General features: G+C 37.3%; 1 protein-coding gene across 1 annotated transcript in view; it reads left to right on the forward strand.

The window, feature by feature from the left end:
- The first annotated feature begins 5,296 nt into the window (after positions 1–5,296).
- CPO (carboxypeptidase O) overlaps positions 5,297–24,918 on the forward strand; it is a 29,974-nt gene continuing 10,352 nt past the window's right edge. The window contains exons 1-6 of the mRNA XM_037521886.2: positions 5,297–5,384; positions 15,926–16,019; positions 17,400–17,501; positions 20,568–20,672; positions 21,531–21,641; positions 24,602–24,692. Of these exons, the coding sequence (XP_037377783.1) occupies positions 5,320–5,384; positions 15,926–16,019; positions 17,400–17,501; positions 20,568–20,672; positions 21,531–21,641; positions 24,602–24,692 (568 nt within the window). The 5' untranslated portion in view covers positions 5,297–5,319. The remainder of the gene's footprint in view (positions 5,385–15,925; positions 16,020–17,399; positions 17,502–20,567; positions 20,673–21,530; positions 21,642–24,601; positions 24,693–24,918) is intronic.

Here is a 24,918-nt window from a genome sequence, read left to right on the forward strand (position 1 = left end):
GATGCATTTCAGAAATGCATTTCGAAAATCTATTTTTCTAAAACGTGTAAAGCTGAGAAACCCCCAACTGCCTCATCTCACCTTTAGAAAAATCTTCTAGTGAACTTTACAGTAAGAAATTTTATTGTAAAGAGAAGATAGTTCCACATCTTTCTGTTTGGGGAGTTTGGTTTTTCTCCTTTATGTAGTGTGGTTATTACATTAGAATAATCTTGTGTAGAACTGTAATCTAGTTACAGATCTTTGTTATTAGTGTCAATGATAATTACACCATACATTTGTGATGGTTCTTACAATTTTCAGAGGCTTTCACATACATTATTTCATTTTGTATGCTCCACAACTTCGAGTGGAAAGCCAGACAAGGATAATTGTTTAAGAAGACAAATCACCTGACTGATAAATGGGGGAACCAGAATTAGAACCCACGGCTTCTGGTTTCTAACTCAGTGCTCTGCGCCTGACCCAACTAATTTTACATGGTGGTTCTGACAATGAGTTCAATTATCTGTAATGATCTCACTGAATATATTAAACAGAAATGAAAAGATGTAGGGCAACCTACGTGGGGCAAAATCCAGAGAAGGTAAGGAAACCTGTTTTAATTATGTTGTTTATCCTTATATATATATATATATTCTAGGTTTATCAAGATATAATTGACATATAGCATTGTATAAATTTAGCTAATAACTCCATCACATTACTTAAAATCCACTTTCTTAACTTTCAACTATACAATAGTGTTATTAACTACCATCACCACACAGTACATTAGATCCCAAGAATTTATTCATCTTCTAACTGGAAGTTTGTACCCTTTGATCAACATCTCCCACTTCCCCTACACTACTCTCTGGTAACCATCATTCTACTCTGTTTCTATGAGTTCAGCTACATAGAAGTGATATCATACAGTGCTTATCTTTCTCTGTCTGACTTCTTTCCTTAGCTTAACACCCTCAAGGTCCACCCATGTTATCATGAATAGCAGTATTTCCTTCTTTCTCATGACTGAATAATACTCCATAGTATATATATATACCATCCCTTCTTTACTCATTCATCTGTTGACAGGCACTTAGGTTGCTTCCCTATCTTTTGTCTCCCTTTAAATACCTAAAAGGTTGAAGGAAGCAGAACCTCAAAATGATGCAAATCTATTAAGTTTTCTGGGGTGATGATCTGGGATAATGAATCAGAAGTGTTCTTTCTGAAAACCAGTGGTGGCTCATGTAGAATGAGATACTATCCAACTGGGAAAAAGGAAGAAAAAGTGCCAAAAGTGCTAGTTCCCAAGCTAATTGCTCCTATCACTCTTTGGTCCTATGCCCATACACCCTCAGGTTGATTGCTGGGGTTTATGGAAGAAATATGAGCTCCCCTGGGGACCACTTCAGTCTCTTTGATCTCTCCCTCCACCCTCTTAGCAACCTCCTCCACACACACACATCCCCTCAAAAGCACTCCCCACACTTGCAGGGAATATTTTTATTCCCTATTCCTTTCTCTTCCCCTGATGATCAACACAGACGATACGTTAGCACAAGGGACAGTAAAAAGATTGAGGACCCTCCTCATAGTACTGTGGATATATTACACAAGGCAAGCAACTGTGAGAGAGAAAACATTAAAAAAAAAACTAATGAGAATGGTATGTTACTTAGCTAGCATGTGATTTTCTGTACTTTGCTGGCTGTGTTTTGGAAGCTTGTTAAGTCCTGGCCGTGAAATATTACCCCTATTCGTCTTTGTGTCTGCACCTAATTACCCATGAAGTCCAGAAAGATCCCTATGGCTGAAGTCCAGTCTTATTCACTATTTTCACTTGTTTTGGAATCCATTTGGTATGTTGGCGGGATCATCTGAGAAACAGTTGCTTAGATGGGGTGAGATGTGGAAGAGATTTAAAAGGGTAATATTTGTGAAAAATAAAAGGAAGCAGAAGTAGAGGAGAGCCTTTAGACCATGATGCTGGGCTGACTCCTATGAGAGCAGGGGAAGAACGGAGGATGAAATAGAGTGCAGTGCAGTTCCACGAAGCGTGCTTGTTGAGGGAACTTGAAAAGGTACAAGGACTTTTGTATCACTTCTGTGCTCCATTCTTGGGCAGGGGATGTCCAGGTAGCACTTAATTTTAGCCTAAATATTGAGTCAGAGCCTAAAGGCACCTATAGTCAGAGATTGGCAACAATTTCTCTTTTGAAAGTAGATCTTATTGGGGACACTCTGACAGTTGCCACTCTGGGCAAAGGAAAGCAGATGGTCATGGAAAACTAAGTGCTTAGTTGTATAGGTGAGAGGGTAGATCCTAGCCAGTGAATTTACGCCATGTGACAAGAACATGGATACAGATTCATGCATCCACCCATGGGGCCATGCACCCATGCGCCCATGTGTCCATCCATCATCCATCCACACATCCACTCATTTATTGCCTTGGTTGATAGCAGTTATCTCTGAAGCTTCCGTCAGAACCTATCTTTGGTATTGCCTCGATACCATGTCTACATATTGTTGTTTCTTCTGCTAACATAGTCTCTGAGTGACAACCAACCTGTGTCTCTACCCATTCTGCATCTATCACTGTTTATGACCATAAATCAACCTGTCAAGCCCTTTGCCACAGCTAGTTTCTGCCTGTCTGACATACCTCTTTCTTAAGTCTTACTGGTACTTTGCTCCACTGGATAGATTATAATTCATGTTCTGGCCCAATGACAGTGTTCCAGGCCTAAAAAGGACATGGCAAGTAATGAGGTTCATTGCACTATCCTTAGCTTTGGGGTCAATGAGAACAGCTGGGGAGGAGCAGAGATGGTGAGCTGACTTGGCTCATATACCTTCCCATTCTTAAGTCGCTGAAACCATTTACCCTCAAGATAACCCCGACCTTTGCTTATACTATTTCATAGCCTCTCCCCAAATTATATAGCAACCATCCATGAGAAATCATTAGCATCATTTCAAAAGCACATGGTTGGAGATAGTGGAAATGACTAGGGGTTGGCAGGGAATAGAGGTTGATTTTTTAAACAAATATTTCTATCAATTAGAACTTAATCTTCCTCTAAATCCTTTCTTTCATCCTATTGCTTCTTCTCTCAAAGAACATGGGTCTCACCAATTCCTATTTTTCCCCCTAGAACCATATTTTAGCAAGCCTTCTCTCTAGTATCTCATAGACCCACATACATTTGCAGGCATTCCATCAAGTAGTTTAAAGAACATAAAACTTGCAGTAATATTTTTGGGAGTAAATTTTATTGTTATGGCTTTAAAACACAATCAAATGAAAACAAGAATTCCATTAGTAGTTGAATATTGTAATAATAGAATTGAGAATAAATTTTACTGCTATAAGAACTATAAAATAGCAATAATAAAACACTCTTTTATTGTGAATAAATTGTGTTGAGATGATTAACTAGAAAGCTATAAAACAATGATAAGGAATAATCCAATCACCAGGAAGGATATGATAATAATTTACCCTTGTTAGCAAAGAGTCCATGGTTCCAGTTCATTGGCTCTAAGTGCTCTAGGTTACGGCTTGTATTCCACAGGGCTGTAGAAAGACAAAGATAATCTTTGGCCAGTAGATTGGCAGGAGACCATATGTTACAGTGAAATTGGACATGGGGACTGAGCAAAGTGAGCAAAATCCAATTGTCAGTGAGCGTTAGGAAAACCTTATGTAGTAAGGCCAAATAGCCTCACAATATATTTTTAAAAATTATTTGCAGGTTTTTACTAACCGTGTATGTTATATTTGAATGTACTTCCACATATTTATCTTTATTTATGCTCTTTTGCTTCAGAATAACAGCATGGAATTATATATTTATTGGGGGGAGAGTCTATTCTTGTCTTGCTTTTTATTTAGATTACCCATGTATCCCTCTGCTCTGAGTCCTTCTTGGTCCCACACCAATTAGGAGGAGGATGGGGGAGAAAACACCCTTTTTTCTGTGAAACTCACAGCTCCATTAAGACCTTTGCTTCAGTTAGGACCACAGAGGTGATGCCCTACCTGCATTCAGGAGAGGGAAAGAGCACTGTGGGTATTATTCTTTACCCTTTGTCCTCAACATCATGAAAATTTAAATTTAAGATTTCCAGTTGACATCATCCTAAGGCAATGAGGAAGATGGAAACAATGAAGTGCTCTGTGAAGAGCCTGGGTGACCTGAGCTGATGGCACCTTCTTTATTCACTGCCTCCTCTCTCACTTCCCTTCCTTCTTTCACTAATTCCTGTCAGCCTTTGTCCCTACCACATGCTGACTGAAATTGCTCTTTTCAAGATCTCCAGGAGCTCCGATCCCACCTGCAGGGTATGATTGTGAGTTCTCAGTGTTCCTCTGACTCAACTTCTGAACACCTGACCCATTTTCTTCCTTTCACATTTTTCATGGCTGGATTCTTTTTTTTTTCTTAAAAAAAAAAAGAGTTATTTTATTTATTTATGCATACAAGAGCTGGGATGTAGGCCAGAGGTGTGGAGCCTGAGAGGATTCACCAGAGACAGAGCGGGGAACAGAACAGGCAGATTGACTGAAATACACTGCTGAGGGGGGCAGCGGGCGAGACAGGAGAGGTCTGCTGTGCCATGTGGGGTAGCTCCCTGGCCAGGGATCAAACTCATGCTGCAATGCCTGCCAATAGATTCATAGTGCTTAGACTAACCCCTTGTGCCACCAGGGAGGTCCCTGGATTCTTCTCTTCAGTCAAGAAGACCTCTAAATGTTAGACTGACCCAAAATCCAGCCTTTGTTCTTTTTTTCCTGGTCTCTACTCCCACCCTACATGAGCTGCTTCATGTGCTTCAAACACTGTCTCCTACGCTGAATGGTTACAGATGTTTGCACCTTACTCCAGAGTCCTCTAGAGCGCCAGCCTGCCATAGCCACTGCCCACTTGACAATCCCTGGGTATCTAATAAGCATTTCAAATATATCATTTATTATGTCTATCAGACCTGCATGATGGAAACAGTGTGAGGGAGCAGCTGGTCAGCCTGTGAGTACAGGTAATAGGGGGCCTTGCTTAGAGAAGAAACTTCTTTCTGGAACAAAAGTTCATGTAAATTTGGTTTTAGAGCAGAAAAGAAAAATGGTAGTATTTTTCACTATTAAAAAAAGCTGTTTGAGGAAATGATAGGGTTAATGAAGGAACTGCTTGCATGTGCTTCAGCTGAGTTGTTCACTAACTGATTTATCTTGATTGTCAAAACCAACGCCTTGATGGATTGACAAGAGACATTTGGTCTGCTGGCCTGTGAGGGAAACTCAAGATTTCCTGCTCTCTCTGCAGAAGAATGAAACAGCTGCTTGTGATCTCTTACCTCTTCTGGGTGCTCGTTCTTGGGGGGCTAGGATATAGGTGAGTATGAAATGGGAGGAATGGTTGACGATTATAATATTCAATAACTGGAAAGATTTTCTCAACATCAATCAGCTTGATTTGTCCCTCTTTCTCCTATTCATACCACCATGAGATGAAAATAATAGAGATTGCTGAAGTTTTATCACTGAACATTAATATTCTTTTTTCTGTTTTTTTAAAGATTTATTTATTTATGCATACAAGAACTGGGGTACAGGCCAGAGGTGCAGGGTGGGGGGTAGAAGATTCACCAGAGACAGAGTGGGGAGCAGAACAGGCAGATCTACTGAAATACAATACTGAGGGGCGCAGCGGGCGAGACAGGAGAGGTCTGCTGAGCCTTGTGGGTCACCTCCCTGGCCGGGAATCTAATTCATGTTGCAGAGGCTGCAGATAGCTTCACAGTGCTGTGCTTAACCTCTTGCACTGCCAGGGAGGCACTGAACATTGATAGTCTTTGAATAAATATCTAATAAGCATAGATAAGTACCAAAAGATATGCCATGCTTTGTGATTGAAAGGGGGAAATTATAATGAAAATTTTATATCCCTCTGTCACTTTCTCAATAAATCACATTATTTTAATTATAAGGAAAATATTTAGGATGTTTTACACTACCAGATAATTTCCCTAACAGAAAATTACTGTTAATGTTTTAGGGTAGATAGATAGAAAATTACATATAGAGTACTTTAGTAAAATTTTTTTTAGTTTATTATAGAAATTTTCCTATGACATTCATAATTCATTTAATATACTGCAATTTCTAATAATTCCATCATTGTTACCCAATGGGGCATTTAGTTGCTTTCTACTTAGTCATTTTTGAAAATAATACCATGAGAAACATTTAACTATAATGTTTTTTATTTTCGCAAATCTTTGTTTATTTCCCTAATGTAAATTATAAGAAGTGGAGTATTGGGTTGAAGTTAAAAAAAAGAATCTGTTACACATAGCCTTATTCCCATCTAAAAAACTTGCACCTGTTTACACTTTCAATAGCATATGAAGGCATTTTTTAAAATATTTGCCAATTTGACAAATGAAAAATAATAACGGTTCACTTACTTTACATTTTGTTGATTTCTAGTAAGGTTAACTATGATATATTGTTTATTGCTCATTTTAATAGTTTATAAATTGCCCATTCATGCCACTTACCCACTTTTGTATTCTTTTCCTATATGCAATGAATAATGCCATCTCTAAATATTTGATATATATGTATATATGTGTGTATGTGTGTGTGTCTGTATTTTAAAATCTTTGTCTATATATGTATGATGTAGTTTCCATTTAAAGTGCGTTTTCTTATGTTCATGCATAGCTCATTATTTTGCTCATTTGGCATATTGCATCAAATGTGGGGCTATAATCAGGGTTTCCTCTTCTGCTTCATAGCTGCGAATGTGGCAATGAATTTGCTCTCACAACAGAGCATTTACTCTGATTTTTGTCCCCAACTTGTGACCTGAATTTGTCCCTTAGCTTCACAGTCTGACTTCAAATATATAAAGACAGTTGAGGATCCATATGATGCCCAAACCTTGTTTGGGCATAACCCATGTTTGCACCAGCTTACTTGTTTTCATACAGACCCTGGCTGCTCTCTCCATCCAAAAGGACACAGGCCTTTGATTGCAAACAAATTCAACTTGCTTGAAAATACCTTGAGCCTTAAAACTTCGCATCTTTTGACCTAGTATCCCTGCATCTGGAAATCTATACTGAGGAAATAAACAAAGTAGGGAAATATTTTTAAGCATTGAGATATAGCCCTAACTATAATATACATATTATTTTAAATATTATAATATTTGGAAACAACCCAAGTGTTCCATGATAGGTTATGTAAATATATGACAGTTGTATATTATTCATCCACTAGAATAATGATTATGAAAAAAATCAATAGTTTGAGAAAAGAGATTTTATACTAAAATCTGCATTATTACAGAATACAAAATATAATAAAAAACTCAAAATATATAAAAGAAAAATATGTACCCCATAGGCACCGCTATCTTTGTGATTTCCCTTCCTTCTTGCAATTATTCTTACTTTTGCAAATATTTTACTCGAACGATGCATAAAACTTTTCCTTAAAAAATTGATTTCTACACCCAAGTTAAATTATGGATGAGATCAGGGTCAGATAATAGGACAAAATGGCTGCCATCAACAGCAGCCCTCCATGAATGCAGCCAAGGAAAACACTTCAAGTCTGCTAGTCCTGCTCCTTGTTATTTTCATTTTCAAAAATATTTACTGATATAAAATAATGTCTACTTTTATGACTTTTATCAACTCCAAACATAAGTTTGATAGCATTCACTATGTGTGATGTAAAGATAATCTAAAAAATAAGGTGAACAAAATTTACAAATTTGGTAATCTTCCTCTGGAGCATTTATCGAGGTGGTCTCTCACATATCTCACCTCCAATAAAAGTGCATGTCTGTGGAGTTATTCGGGATCTAGCAATATTAATCAAATGTCCTGAAAACGTTTAACCACTTGAGCCTGCTAATTCTTTTTCCTGGAAATATAGCTCAAGAAAATAGTTGGAAATAAGACATCAGTGTAAAAAAAAATAATAACAGTACAAAACACAACAAAGCAAAAACAGACAATTATAAACCAGAGATACACTGCAGGGGAAGAGGAGGGAGAAGCATGAGAGGGAGGGAGGAACACGGGACTGTGGTGATGGTGCATGGGGCCTTGGAGAAGGAGATTCTATGGGGACTCAATTTGAGGGGGTGGTGGGAAGCAAATATTGTCTAAAAAAGTAAAAAATGATAAAATGTTAAAATAAAAATAATTAAAAAATAAAATAAATAATAAAATAGAAATTAATAATAGTACACAGGGGGAAAAAAAAAGAAAAAACGAACCTCGAAAAGTGTAAAAAGAAAAGAAATAATAGTACAGAGAAAAAAAAGAAAAGAAAATAGATTTATTGCATACATTCATTAACCTAAGAATTGTTTACAATTTAAAAAGAGAAAACTTTAATATTCATTATATACAGCAATATTTAAATACATGATGCTATGTAACATATATGTACTGTCAAAGATTAGGCAGTCATTAAAAATAACAAAAGGAGTTGCCATTGGTTTGAGGAAATGTCCCCAGTAGAATATAGAATACAAAGAGTAAATGCAAAATTATATACAGATATAATTTGAACAATGCTTAAGAAAAGACCATGGACAGATAAGAGGCTGGTGAGAAATTTGCCAACATATCAACAGTGGTTGTTAACACAGGAAGGTGGGATTATTGAGAATGAGTCTTATTTTCCTTTTCTGTTTGTCTGCTCTTCATGCCTTCTAAATTTTCTGTTAGTAAATGTTAATTTTGTAAGCAGGAAAACAAAGTTGAAAATGCTTTATCATCATGAAATATTCATATAACTTTTTCACTAAGTATTTAAATACACAATTTGCCTCAATATTCATTAGTATTTTTTGCCACTTTATACATTCTAGTCAAAATTCTACCAGACATCTTTGATCTGCAGTATTTATTAATAATCTGCCCCAAAAGATCATTTTCTCTGTTAAACATTCTTATTTGAAAAGAAAACACAACATACAATAATCTTCATGTCTGATTGGGTGAGATGAAACTAGTGATAATTTGGAGGATTAGCCAGCTTTTTCCTTCTCTCTCTACATGTATTATTCATCACCCAAGAAATTGCCTAGAAACAGGGTACCTACTGCCTTTTGTAAGTAGATGGTTTAAACCTTTCCTGAACTAAGTATTTGGTTTTCTGAGGCTTAAGTATTGTGCTTAATTTTGTGTAAAAATGATAAGCACTTTTAAGATCAGGGGTTTTCACTCAAATCCCATAAGGTTCACTTTTTTTGCAAATTGCATGGACCCAGTCTTTCAGTGCCTGGTTTAGGAGGCAGTATACGCTCGTATTTTGCAGCCATTAGCAGGGGGAGAGCCGCATGTTGGTGCTTATGGTGTTCAGTTACCTTTATTTATTTATTTATTTATTTATTTATTTATTTATTTATTTATTTATTTAAAGTTTTATTTATTTATTTATACATACAAGCACTGGGTACAGTCAGAAGCGTGGGAGGGTGAGAGAATTCACCAGAGCAGGGAGCAGAGCAGGCAGAAGGACCGAAGTACACTGCTGGGGGAGCAGCAGCGGGCGGCAGGAGAGGTCTGCGCGCCATGTGGGACCCTCCTCTGGTGGCCGGGGAGCAGCCGGGGATCGAACCTGCACTGCAGAGGCTGCGGGCATCTTCACAACCCAGCGCTCAACCGCTGCGCCACCGGGGAGGCCCTTCAGTTACCTTTAATTTATTTCCTGAAATAATTTTCAGGAAATTTTCAGGGAATACCAACCCAACTGAAACAACAATTCCCCAGGTGCCAGTCCTGCTTTTTTGTGTACTGAGTTTCCTGCCCCACGGAGCAGATAGCTGTGATAAAGAAAGACTCATCCAGGAGCTCAGCTGTGTGAAGCAAGGAACAGATTCTCTGAACAGCCACCATTCCTGGCCCAGTGCTGCTGTGAAAGCATCTTCAATAATCTCACTTCCTGGCAGGACACCGCGGGCAGGACAGCCAGTTTGAGGGGTGAGGAAGAAGGCAGCCACCAAAAAGATAGCCTTCTCTTGCTTCATTCCCTGTCCTCTGCATTCTGAAAGAGCACTAAAATTATTTTTTTTAATGACTTGGCAATGCTGATACTTATTTTGCTCTATAGTCCAAATCAGAGGGAGTTTTTAAAATTTGACTAATAACAATTATATGCTCATTTTCTGGAGTATAATAAAATCTAATTTACCCTATGCAACAATACATTTTAAAAAAAGACAGCAACCTGGAATTTTAGTGTTTAACTTTAGGATTGTTGTTAGAATTAAATATGTATACACATACATGTATGTATGTATGTTAGGGGTATGTGAGTGTACACACACACACACACACACACGCACAGAGCAGGTCCTCAACAACTTTTCATTTGAGGTCATTTCATTTTCATGTTGATGAGAGGAAAACAGTCCCAGACAGTGATGTTATCGAAGACTGACTTTCCTTATACCTCTTTTCACTTAAAGTTTCAGATTCTAAGAGCCTATCAGTGATGTGCACTGAGGACTTAGAGCATAAATCAAGACCTGAGAACAGTGCTGGCTGGCATGCGTAACTGTTAGTTGTTATTACTGTCTATGCTTGGTTCAGGATTCCCCTTTACCTGCCCTCAAAACACTTAGTGAACCATTTAAGCAGCAGTTAACCAGGCACTAGTTTATCACACCTCATGCCTTATTATTTAATGACTAAGAGATTTTGTTTTTCGTGTATCTATATCTTAATCCCTTAAGTAATTTAAATTCTGTAAGAAAGAAATTTACTTTTCTTTATTTTTTTAAAAAAAGATTTTTAAAATTTTTTTTATGCATACAAGAGCTGGGGTGTAGGCCAGAGGTGTGTGGGATGGGGGGAGTGAGATGATTCACCAGAGACAGAGTGGGGAGCAGAATAGACAGATCTACTGAAATACACTGCAGAGAGGAGCAGTGAACGAGATAGGAGAGGTCTGTACCATGCGGGTCACCTCCCTGGTGGGCCAGAGAATCAAACTCATGCTGTAATGGCTGGTGATAGCTTGATAGCATGATAGCTTGATAGTTTGATAGCGGTGTTTTTAACCTCTGTGCCACCAGGGAGGTCCCAGAAATCTACCTTTCTGTTGCTACTATCTATTACTATTTTTGCATAGAGTACCAACTATTGGTTTATTGAATGGATTAAATAAGATGATATGAGTGCTTTGACCAGTAGCTACCTAACATATAGGACTCAATAAAAATGAAATAGTGTTATTATATAAATAGATAAATATGCTGGTTATCTAATAAAGACATGAAATGTATATATTCATATGTAGATTGTAGAAATTTATATGCAGATTGAATTTTATGAGTTTTAAATACACCGGGGGATGTACATATTTTTTATAAAATGATGTTTTATAAATCAGTCATCCTCAAGATATTACTTGCACCAGTATATATTCTATATTGAAATAGCTCACTCTGAATTACTCTTGCTTATAAAAAAAAATTAAATGAATGATAAATATTAGAAACAAATCCCTGAATAGCATGGAGAAACATATTGCTCTTCAATGATTGCAATTTTAATAACATTTGCTTTCTCTAATCTTCTAAAATTAATTTTATTGTTTTAACTAATTATTTAGACAATCCAGTCTCATGAGATTTTCACTTGCAAAAGCCATTAAGGTAAAATTTATTCAACAATCTAAAAACATTTACAATTGTGAGGTCAAAGAGTTTCTATTAAGTTCTGTTAAGTTCAAATTAAGTTCAAATTATTGCCATTAATAATAATAAAAAAGAATAAATGTATCTGTTTAAAGTCCTGGAATTTTTGCAGAGAAAATCGTTTCCATTACAGTTATGATTGAGGTCCATGTTACTGAATGAACCAGGTTAAATAATTAAAATTTCTTCAATCCAGTTAATAGAGTTATGTATATGAATGGAACTTGAATTTTAATTAACTATCAAAATATTTTGTAGTTTGGTACTGTCTGAAGACATACCAGTTAGATGGTTAAATTATTCTTCATACAATTTTTATTATTTTTAATATCTTTGCAGCTAAATAGTGTTTCCTCTTTGCTTTGTTTTGCGCTATTACTGTGTGTTAACATTAAGCATTGATTAGGTGTCAGAAATTGTATTCCATATTAAGCACGAATTAAGTATTATTCCCACTTACAGATAAGGAAATGAAGACTCAGGGAAAGAAAAGATATTATGCCATAAATGTCAAGGGAAAAGTTGTGGGAAAATAGATAAAAGTTATTGAAACGTTTGCTTATTAGATCTGTTATGCACTGCCATGCAATGTAGCATCACAAGCCAAAAGCTTACTTATCCAGGCCAAATCTCACATCCTAGTGTGATTAACATGGAAATTGCTCCATATTGTATTTGTTGGGTCAATGAATTATCAGTTAGCATGCTCTCATAAAGAAAATATAACCCCATTTCCTAAAAAACATTAAGCCTGTGTATGGCTTAGAGACAGAATACTGGCTGTATGACTTACTAGTACTAAAACTATTTGCAAGTTACTTAAATTTTCTTGGCCTTAGTTACCTTATTTGTACAACATGGCTGATAATACTTCACAGAGTTCTAAGGAGAGTAAATTATATAAAATACATGAATGTGTTACAGAATTTGGCATAGAAGAGGCACTGAATAGTTTAATTAAACCATTTGTTAAGATAAACCACAGACAATCTGAATAGGGCCATATCTATTAAAAATTTAATCTATAATTAATAATCTTTCAGAACCAAATATACCAGGTCCAGAAGGACTCACTGGTAATTTCTTCCAAACATTTAAGGAAAAAATTATGCCCATTATTTTCCAGAATATAGAAGCAGAGGGAATACTTTCTAACTCATCTATGAAGACAGTATTAACCCAATACCAAAACCAAAGACATTATATAAAAAGAGCAATATATATCAAGAACATACATGTAAAAACTCACAAGCAACTATTAGCAATTGAATCCAACTATGTATAAAAAGAATTATATACCATATAACCAATTGATATATACCCAAGGTATGCAAGGCGGGATTCACAGTCAATAATCAATTAATGTAATCAATCACATCATTAGGCTTAAAATGGAAAAAAAAAACACATGATCATTGATATAGAAAAAGCTTTTTACAAAATTCTATGCACATTTAGTAAATTAGGAATAGAGGGGCATTTCCTCAACTTCATAAAGAAAAACTGTAGGAAACTACAACTAAAACCTTAGTTACTGGTGAGAAATTAAAAGCTTTTCTGCTAAGATCGTTAACAAGGTAAGGACGTTCACTTTCACCACTGCTTTTGAAGTCCTAGCTAGTACCATAGGAAAGGTATTGGAAATGAAAGGCAAACAGATTGGGAAGGAAAAAATTAAACTGATTTTGTTCACTGATGACATGCTCATTTATACAGAAAATTTGAAAGAAATGACAATAATGCAAACCAAAAAATAAGCAATTATAGCAAAGTTGAACATACTAGGCTAATGTGCAAAAGTCAATCACTTGTCTATAATAGTAATAAACATGTGGGATTTAAAATTATAACCACATTATCACTTATACCATTGCCCCCAAAAATGAAATGCTTATACATATGTATAAGATCTATATGAGGAAACAACAAAACTCTAATGACATAAGTCAAATAAGAACAAAGTAAATGAAGAGATTGTCCATATTCATGGATAAGAAGACACAAATTTGACCTATAATTCAACACAATCCCAATCAAAATTCTAGCAAGTTATTTTGTGGATATTGATAAACTATTTCTAAATTTTATATGGAGGAGCAAAAGGTACAGAATAACCAACATAATACTACAGGAGGACAAAGTCAGAGAACTGATGCTATTCAACCTCAAGACTTACTATAAAACTACTTGATTACATAGTGTGATATTGGTGAAAAAAAAAAAGACAGATTAATAGACTAGAACACAGTGTATGGAAATAGACCCATACATATAATCAATTGATCTTTGAATATAAGAAAGACAATACAACTAGCAAAATACTACTTTCAACAAATGGTGATGAAACAACCAGATATCAACACACAAAAAATGTGAATCCAGATACTGACCTTACAGTCTTAACTCAAAATGGATTATAAACCTAAATGTAAAATGCAAAACTATAGCCTCTCCCCAGGAAATAATAGATGAGGAAACTTAGATGACTCTGACTATGCTGATGACTTTTTAAATGCAACACCAAAAGCACATTCCATGAAAGAAATAACTGACCACTTGAACTTCATTAAAATTAAAAACCAACTAAAAAATACAGTGTTTAGACAATGGGAAGACAAACTACAAACTGGGATAAAACATTTGTGAAAGGAATCTGATAAAGGTCTGTTATGCAAAATATACAAAGAGTCCTTAAAACTCAACATTAAGAAAAGAAACTAGTTGATCTAGGAATGAATAAAAGATCTAAATAGACACTTTACCAAAGAAGATATATTGGTGGCAAGTTAGCGTGTGAAAGATGTTCAACATCTTGTCATTAAGAAATTGCAAATTAAACCAATGAGATACCTATAAGAATGGCAAAAATCCAGAACACTGACAACACCAAATGCTGACAAGGATGTGGAGCAACAGAAACTGTCATACATTACTGGTGGGGATGCAAAATGGTATCATAAATCTGATACACTCTTACCATAGGAACTAGCAATCATACTTCTTGGTATTTGCCCAAATGAATTGAATACTTAAGTCCATGCAAGTCCCTGCATGTAAATGTTCATAGCAGTTTTAATCATGCTTGGAAACACCCAAGATATCCTTTAGAAGGTAAATGGACAAATAAACTGCTTCTAGACAACAGGACAGTATATGACATTAATAGGAAATGCACTATTATGCCATGTAAAGATGTGGAGGAAGTATAAGTGAAAGAAACCAAACTGAATAGGCTAACTAGTGTGTAATTCTAGCCACATGACATTCTTGAAAAGATAAAATAATTGAGATTAAAAAAAACAACAACAGTGTTTGCCAGGGTACGTGGGGGAGGGAGGGATGAATAGGCAGATACCAGAGGATTTTTAGGGCAGTGGTACTGTTCCATATGATACTACATTTGTCCATAATCATAGATAAATAACACCAAGTGACCCTTAATGCAGCTGTGGGCATGGGAAATAATGATATGTCAGTATGGGTGAAGTGATTGTAATGATGGTGTGGAATGTTGATAGTGGAAGAGGTTGTTGGGGGGGGAGGGGATGAATATGGGATTATATGAGAACTCTGTACTTTTTGTCTAATTTTGCTTTGAACCTAAAACTCGTCTAAATAAGTTTTATTTTAAAAAATATAAACCATTACTAAAGATGAGCTTTTTTATATACAGTTCAATGGGTAATAATGCAGGTTCTTCAGTCAGACTGCCAGGCTTTAAATCCCAGTAACACTTTCTCTATGACTTAATAGCTTCATCTCTGAAATGGGGATAATAAGATACTTATTATCTTTACCTGTTATAAAATGGTGATACCTAGATCAGAGTTTTGAAGAGAAGTAAATGAGATTTAAATTGCCTAAACCAGTGAATGTCTCATAATTCATTTCAATTCAATAAATCTTAGCAGTTATTTCCTTTACAAATTTAAAAGCATTTGCATCTCCAACATCTCCCAGGCTGATCCTTACAATATCCTACAATTCTCCTTGCAAGACTGGTCTGACTGTCCTCATGGCCCATGAAGAAGCTGCAGGGCAGACACTCAGGGGTTTTCCAGGGTCTTATGACTACTGAATCCCAGAGCCAGGACTTCAGAGCTGGCTTTCTTCCTCCAAATCCTACTTTTCCCATCAATTTTCCAACTCTCATGATATCTTGGTTGCGTCACTACTTTCTGCCTGACTGTCTTCCTTTTCAGATCCCTAGCACAACCTGGACCAGAGGTTGCGGAGACAGCGAGTCCATGGAGCCTGGAGACCTATCAGTATAACAGATACCACCCCATGGGGGAGGTGAGCAGGGCACGGGGTGGGAGGCCCTGGCAGTCACTGGTGCTTCAGGATGGACAGGTGGTTCGCTGGTGATACCCACAGACTGGAGGGGTTCAAAACAAGAGGTTGAGATTTGCCGGTGCACTGAGTTTGATAGACTCAACTTTCACGTCATTCATACTACAAATCCTGTGATATCTAATAAAAAGATAAATTAATGACAAAAAAGGGGAAAAGTACATTCTAACCTATTTTGCTCTTGTGAACATGAACAAAATTAAAGCTGACTCTTATTCAAACCCTTGGTTGGTTTAAGCAGGGCAGAGTCCATGTATGTCTGGGCTCAGGACAGAGAAGGAAGAAGCCTTTTTGAAGCAGATAGAGTTGAAAATATGGCATTTTCCATAGGATGTCAGGAACACAGGCAATGGTTTTTAAGAGAGAAACCTTTTTTCGAAGAAATATTTGTATTTTCACCAAAATAAATTTGGTGGTTTCTAAAACTAGACACAGTAAAAAAAAAAAATTAACTACTATATATGCATATATGTGGGGTGTGTATGTGTGTGTGACATTATGCAAAACCTTTTTTGAGTATAAATTTTAAAAATGGAATTGCTGGGTTAAAGAATATGCATATCTACATTTGGTATATAGATACACATTACCCTCCAGACAGACTTGAATCATTTGTTCTCAAAGTATTCAGGAATATCTTAATATTTCCCAAAAAATCTTCAAAGAGTGCAAGAAAGAATTGACACAAGAAAGAATTGAGTGTGGAAATTATCCAGTTACATCCCAATAATTATCTTAATATGCCATGTTTGTGAATTCTCTTATTCCATTCACTCTTATATAACTCCATCTTATTGGCTTGCACAGTGTAAGAATTGTAAGTAAATCAGCATCTACTTAGGTCTGCTCAGTTTAATCAAAATGATTAACTTGTGTTTAACTTAGAAACTTCTGAGGGCATGTTGGCATGTTCTATGAAGGGCACATCCAGCTCTTTAATCTGTAATCATGGACATTAGCAAAGGGTATTTTTGGTATCCAAGACTTAAGAAGATTCTGCAAAATAATCCTGAAAATTCTGACTTGATTGGGGCCCACATGGAAGTCCAGTGACCGTTTGAAAGATCTGTTTTTGTAAAATTGTTAAATATCAGTAAGAGTTTGATCTGCGAAGTTCAACAGGGACTTGGTGGCAAAGTAGATCTTTAAAGAAAATGGGAGAAGGACAATAATAATTTATTGGTTTCAACTCCGAGTTCATTTCACATAGAGTTATTGCCATATCTATAGAGGAGAGTCCAGAGTGCAGTATCATAAGAAGACGCAATTATCTTAATTAGAGGCAAGCAACAATCTTCTTATTGTCCTCTCTGGTTGTTACAGATCTATCAGTGGATGAGCCAGATAGCTGAGAAGTACAAGGACGTGGTAACTCAGCATTACCTTGGGATGACTTATGAGATGCGGCCCATGTATTATTTTAAGGTGAGTGAGAAGGCTGAGTATGATCCTATTCAGCAAGGAGTGCTCCTGGCCCACCCACAGGTTTTATTCACTGCTTAGGGGCTCTTGTTCAGAAAAGTGGACAAGCTTAAAAGAAGCAGTGCAGGAAGGCTTTCCCTTTTGCACCCCAAAATAGCCTTTTAAAATGCAAAATTTGTGAAGGCTTTTACACCTTAATAATCTGGATGGAATCCACTTCTGGAGTAAAGAGAATTAGGAATGGTTGGGTAAGACCAAGGGCCTAGGACTTAAAAAGAGTATGGCCCAGAAGTAGAACAGCTTATTCCTTAACTTTCTTCATGCTGGGGCTCCCTTGTCCCAACTCAGGCTGGGGGCCTTAGCATCGTGGGTGGTGGCTGGTCAGGACCTTGCACTTTCTAGGTGAGTGGTTTTCAGTCTGAAGTTCTTGGGCCTCACATGCTCCCACCAAGCTGGGAAAGAAAGGGCAGCATGAGGGAAACTCTCCCACTCATGCATCAACTGGACTCAGTTCACTTTCATGTGTATTTTGGGCTTTTCAAAAATTGTCCTTTTTATTTATTTATTTATTTTTTAAAGATTTATTTATTTATGCATACAAGAACTGGGATACAGGCCAGAGGTGTAGGGGGTGAGAGGATTCACCAGAGACAGAGTGGGGAACAGATCAGGCAGACTGACTGAAATACCCTGCTGAGGGGAGCAGTGGGCGAGACAGGAGAGGTCTGCTGTACCATGTGGGTAGCTCCCTGGCTAGGGATTGAACTCATGCTGCAGTGGCTGCCGAGAGCTTCATAGGTTGTGTCTTAACCCCTTGTGTGACCAGGGTGGCCCTAAATTTGTTCTTTTTCAAAAAACATTTTTGGAAATAATAATCTTCAGCTTTGTTTCCCTTCATTTTACAGTTGAGGAAACAAAGACTTGGGCAAGTTCACACAGCAACATAGCCAGGAGAGAACCTGGTCTCCAGGTCCTCCAGGTTCTCCTTTTTCATATGACATGAATGGCCACTTTCCCCAGTGCCAGTCCTTTGGAGCCCTTGGTTCTAGACCAGTGATTTTCAATACTGGTTGCACATTAAAATCACCTATGTGCTTCAAGAATTACTGATGCCTGGTTCCCACCGACAAGAATTCTGACCTAATTGTTCCAGAAGGGACTGGGCATGCTTTGGAAGCTCCAGTGTGTAGCTAGGATGGACAACCACTGCACCAAGGCAGTGGTTTTCGAATGTGGTCTCTGTACCAGCAGCATCTGCATCACCTGAATACTTGGGTTAGAAATGCATGTGAAGCAGGGAGCTCTCTGGTGGCGCAGGGGTTAAAGACAGAGCTATCAAGCTATTTGCAGCCACTTCAGCACAAGTTCGATCCCCGGCCAGTCAGAGAACAACCCACATGGGTGCAGCAGACCTCTCCTGACTCGCCTGCTGCTCCCCTCAGCAGTGTACTTCAGTCAATCTGCTGGTTCTGTTTCACTCTGTCTCTGGTGAATCCTCTCACCTCCCACACCTCTGGCCTATACCCCAGTTCTTTTATGCATATATAAATAAATCTTTAAAAAAAGAAAAAGAAAACACATATTCTTGGGTTGTACTGCAGATCTACTGAGTCAGAAACTCCAGGGTAGGGCTCAGTTATGTGTGTTTTAACAAGACCTCCTCCAGGAGATTTGGAAGTACATTTAAGTTTTAGAGCCTCCATGCATGTCTAACAAGTGCCAGGTGATGCAGGGGATACAGGCACCACTGGCCAGGAGCCGCTCTGCCATGAACACTGCCGAAGCAACTGGGCTTCGAAATGAGTCTTACTTGCATTACTCAGCTCACTGCCCTTTTACCACTTCCTATAGACATCTGTATTGACAAGGAATAGCTCCAGACTTGAGAGTTATCTACAACTATAAAAAATGTATTGAATCTAGAATAGAATTCACCTACTTATATGGTTTTCCATAGAGCAATAAACTCTGAGCTGATTCAGCTGAAAAGACACTGACACATCCTCTGTCCAGGCCAGATTTTAAAGAATAGAATTTATAATAAGTAAACAATATAATAAACATAAAACTAACTCATAAAACTAACTTTTTAACTCATAAAACTAATGTTTAACTCATAAAAGTAATGTTTTAACTCATAAAAGATGTACTTATAAAAATGAAAGCAAAAGGTAGATGAGAGGTTATGCTGGCAGCTTTGCAAGTGGGTGAGGCAAAAATGAAAAATGTCCTGACCTGTATTTACCTCAATTTTTAAGTTCCTCAGAGATAAAAGTCATCAACCCTGCTCCCAGTGGCTTCCAATGAGTAACTGGAGTCCAGGCCATTTACAAATTTAAACCAGATGTGACTATTACAAACAAGGGTGTGCTCACAGTTTCTCCTCCACCAAAGAGAATCCACCTGTGGTTAATTCCTAGCTACCTCACCCCTCTGAATCAAGACAAGGGGATCTTTTTTTGCTGGAGAGGGGCTGAACGGATGTACAAGAATGACAAATGGGAAGAGAGGAAAAAGATTGAGTTGACTGGGAGTGGAAGAGTCTCTAAAGATAGGGGAATTTAAATATTTAATAAGTATTGCAGATTATTGTATTTGGATAGCATCATAGATCCCAGAAATTTAAGTGAAGGCTTGGATTCATGTTTCCTACCTATGATTCTTGAATATAACAATTCTCAAATCCCTCTTGTGCCCTTTACCATTCAGTGAACAGTCGTGATAAAGGTTTCATCAAGTTTGTAGAAAGTCTCCTTGTTTGTAGCTTGGGCTTTTCTGCTTTTTATTTACAGTAGGGAATAATTTAGGGATAGGGAAGATCAGGCTTTGCATGGATGGTGCGGAATCAGCATGTAGACTTGAGAACAGCAGCCTAGGCAACCATCAGGGGGGTAAGAGTAGTCAAGGAAAGTCATGTTGCTGGGTATCTCTACCAGCACCCTTGCCTCACTCAAAATCAGTGACAGAAGGAAGACGCCTTTAGGGGAATTTCCAAAACTTGGTAGCTTTGCACAGTGGCTTATGAAAACAAGTGGTCATTTGTTAATGGAGCATGTATGTCCTTTCCAGATCAGTCAGCCGTCCAATGACCCCAAGAAGATCATTTGGATGGACTGTGGAATTCATGCCAGAGAATGGATTGCCCCAGCTTTTTGCCAATGGTTTGTAAAAGAAGTAAGTGTCTTTAACTTCCTAATAATGGTTAACACCCCCACAAAATATATGTCATGTCTTCGCTATTTAGGAAGAGTGCTTCTTTCATGTGTTAGCAATGCAACTTTCTCCTGAGCTACTCCTTGGCTCCAAGAGAAATGGGTAAATAAATGACTTGAGCAAAAAGTTAAATATTTTGATATTTTTCTAATGCATCCAAGATCATTTTTATTGGAAGGTAAACATATTTAAATGTAGAAGAAAATTCATCTTGGATATCAGAGATGAATTTGGATCCTGGTCCTGCCTCTTTCTAGTTATCATAGCCAAATTTTTTAACATGAGGACTTCTAGTTTTTCACTTGTAAAAGAAATGTGAAATGACTAATGCAGGAGTCAATTGTGTGGGTCAAGAGGTTTAACATGGAAAACACCTAGCACGGTGAGCTTAATTCAAAAACCTTTAAAAGTCATATCAGGTACTTTTTTCTGTCAGTCTTTGTAGTAACCCGAACATAAGGAAGCTACAAAGAGCAGCGATTAAAGTATGATTCTCAGATTGACAACATTAGTATAACTGCAAACAAATTCTTGGGCTCCACCTCATCGCCTCTGATCTAGTGGGGAGAGAGAGTGGAAATAGGGGAAAATTCTGGCCAATCTGTTTTTTAACAGCACCCCAGGTAATTCTGATACATGCTGAAATTTGAGTACTTCTTCCATAGCAAATAAGACATCTGAGGTGGGTTGCAACTTAAAGTTGGAAAGTTGAAGGGTGGAAGGGTGACACAGTCATCTCTTAGAATTAAGTTGAAATAGAAGATTAAAAACAGCCCTTTTCCCAGGACCATCACAAACATTTCTCTCTTAAATTTTTAGATTCTACAAAATTATAAAGACAACTCAAAGATAAGAAATCTCCTTAGAAACCTAGACCTCTATGTCCTTCCAGTTCTTAACGTCGATGGTTATATCTACACTTGGACAACGGTGAGTCCATCAGGTTTGGTCTTGCAGTGAATTCTTTTTTTTTTTTTTTAAATAATAAATTTTATTTTTATATTCCCCATACAATTGCAACCCCCCCATTCTGACCCCAATCCCTCCCCTCCCACCCCTTACCCCCCAAAAGTGTCTCTGGTTCATAGTTTTTTGTTGATTTTGATTTTCGCTTTCTTATAGTTATTCATTTTTCTGGTCCCTTATTTAAGTTTTCTAGATTCCTGCTATGAGTGAGACCATCCGGTATTTTTCTTTTTCTTTTTGGCTTATTTCGCTGAGCATGATCCCTTCCAGCGCCATCCATGTTGCTGCAAATTGCATGTGTTTATCTTTTTTGAATGCTGAGTAATATTCCATGGTATATATGTACCACATCTTCTTAATCCAGTCATCTATTTTTGGGCATTTGGGCTGTTTCCAAAGCTTAGCTATTGTAAATAGTGCTGCTATAAACATAGGCGTGCAGGTATTCTTTGGAATTGATGTTTCTGTGTCCTTTGGGTAAATACCTAGGAGTGGAATTGCTGGATCATATGGAAGCTCTATGTTTAGTAGGTCCAGAAATCTCCACACAGCTCTCCATAGTGGTTGGACCAGTTTGCACTCCCACCAACAGTGCAGAAGAGTTCCTTTTTCTCCACACCCTCGCCAACACTTGCTGTTGTTAGTTTTTTTAATATGTGCCATTCTCACTGGTGTAAGATGGTATCTCATGGTAGTTTTGATTTGCATTTCCCTGATTACAAGTGATGTTGAACATTTTTTCATGTCTGTTGGCCATTTGCATTTCCTCTTCAGAGAAGTTTCTTTTTAGCTCTTCTGCCCATTTTTTGACTGGATTATTTTCTTTGTTGTTGTTGAGTCTCATCAGCTCTTTGCAGATTTTTGTGATCAGTCCTTTATCATTAGTGTTGTGTGCAAAAATGTTCTCCCAGTTGGTGGGGTTTCTCTTTGTTTTTGTTATTGTCTCTTTTGCTGTACAGAAGCTCTTTAATTTGATGTAGTCCCAGCTGTTTATCTTTGCCTTCACTATCACTGCTTTGGGTGATGTGTCTGTAAAGATGTCTTTGATGTGCAAATCACGTAGTGTTTCGCCTATATTTCCTTCTATATATTTTATGGTTTCAGGTCTTATGTCTAGTTCTTTAATCCATTTTGAGTTGATTTTTGTGTATGGTGTGAGGTAGTGGTCAAGCTTCATTCTTTTGCATGTAGCGACCCAGTTTTCCCAGCACCATTTATTGAACAAACTTTCTTTGTTCCAATGCATAGTTTTTGCTCCTTTGTCAAAGATTAGTTGACCATAAATCTGTGGGTTTATTTCTGGATTTTCTATTCGATTCCATTGGTCTGTGTGTCTGTTCTTGTTCCAATACCATGCAGTTTTGATTATTATGGCTTTGTAGTAGAGTTTGAAGTCTGGGAGTGTGATGCCTCCATTCCCTTCTTTTTTTTTCAGGAGAGCTTTGGCTATTCGGGGTTTTTTGTGATTCCATATGAATTTCATCAATAATTGTTCTATTTCTTTGAAGAATGACATTGAAATTTTGATTGGAATAGCATTGAATCTGTAGATTGCTTTTGGTAGGATGGCCATTTTAATAATGTTTATTCTTCCAATCCATGAGCAGGGGATGTCTTTCCATTTCTTTGTGTCTTCTTCTATTTCTTTTAACAGTGTTTTATAGTTTTCTTTATATAGGTCCTTTACCTCTTTTGTTAGATTTATTCCCAAATATTTGATTTTTTTTGTTTCAATAATAAAAGGGATGGTTTTTTTGATTTCTTCTTCAGATTTATTGTTTGTGTATAGGAAGGCAACTGACTTTTGCGTGTTGATTTTGTATCCTTGCAGTGAATTCTTAAGCTATCAATAGATCTTGACTCAGGTTCATTTTTCTGATCTCAGTCATCAGTATTAAACCATGTGAAGAAAAAACTTGTTTGGGATAAAAATCAAAATATTTAATCCAACAATCTAAGCCAAGTTCAGGATGGAGGAGGTCAAAGACCATAGAGTTGAAGTTTTGCACGTACTTTAGTTTTTTGTTGTTATTGTTGTTTTGATTTCTTTCCAGTTTTCTATATTTTCAACTAGACTTAGCTTTTTTCCAACTCTTCCTTCTTCAAGTTTGAGGATGGACTGCCACTGAACACGATTATACTGTGATAAAATTCACATACCATTCTGTACACCTCAAGTCAGTTCAAGAAGCCTGAGGGGTACAAATGATGCATGAACCTTCAGTTTACATTGTGATGACTCATAGATGGTGCAGACACTGTACATAACTTTCTATGTAGTAAAAAAACACCTCGTCTTTAAAATGTTTCTAAAAGCATATCACTCCACAAATGAGTCCCTGTTTCTAGAAAGTGTTCATTTCTCCCACTCCCCTATTGCACCTTTTGTTGGACCACTTTCTCTGAAACAATCTCTTCTGGTCTGGTCTGTGAGTCAAGTCCTTCTCTCTGACCTTGCTGGGCAAAAGTTTTCTTTTACCCCTTCTCCACTCATCGGTCTTCTGCTTCCAGAGTGCAGAGACCATCTCTGATACACCCACAACAGCTTTTATCCATCTGCCAAGCTATTTCCCTTTCATCTTGTGTCATTCAAACATAAAATATAACTCTCCGAAGTTTTCCTTGATTAAGCAGGTCACATCCACCAGGTACTGATAATCTGTTCCTGAGGAAAAGGCCAACTACTCCCTCTAATTTGATGGTTTACATGTATGTATGCTTTTGGTTGTATAGATGTTCCTGTTATTAAAGGTTGCTAGCCCATTTGTGAGACTGAAAACTATATGCACAAGCCTCACAATGGTAAAGGCACGGTATTCCAGACAATCCTCAGGGCCATTCTTCACGTTCCAGGACCACCCATTATCATAACACTTGATTTATGAGACCTGAGAAAGGCAGCACCCCGTGTTTCTCTCTTACAGGATCGGCATTGGAGGAAATCCCGTTCATCCCATAATAATGGCACATGTTTTGGGACAGATCTCAATCGAAATTTTGATGTACACTGGTGTAGTAAGTACATGGTTGTAGATGAATTGACAACACAAGAAAAATGGAACAAAAAAAGCAATGAAAGATATCAATTAGTTGAGATACACCTTTTGCAAATGACCTTCTTAATCATGTAATTCATCTATCTTTGTAGTTGCTTCATCTCTCTGCCTTAGTGTTCTCTGATTTAGCACGAGGCCAGTAGTGATACCATCAGAGCAGTAGATGGTTGTGGTGATGAGAGACC

The sequence above is a fragment of the Talpa occidentalis genome, unplaced genomic scaffold (genome assembly GCF_014898055.3).
Source record: "Talpa occidentalis isolate TD23 unplaced genomic scaffold, MPIMG_talOcc4v2.1 talOcc4.3, whole genome shotgun sequence".
Classification (NCBI taxonomy): Eukaryota; Metazoa; Chordata; class Mammalia; order Eulipotyphla; family Talpidae; genus Talpa; species Talpa occidentalis.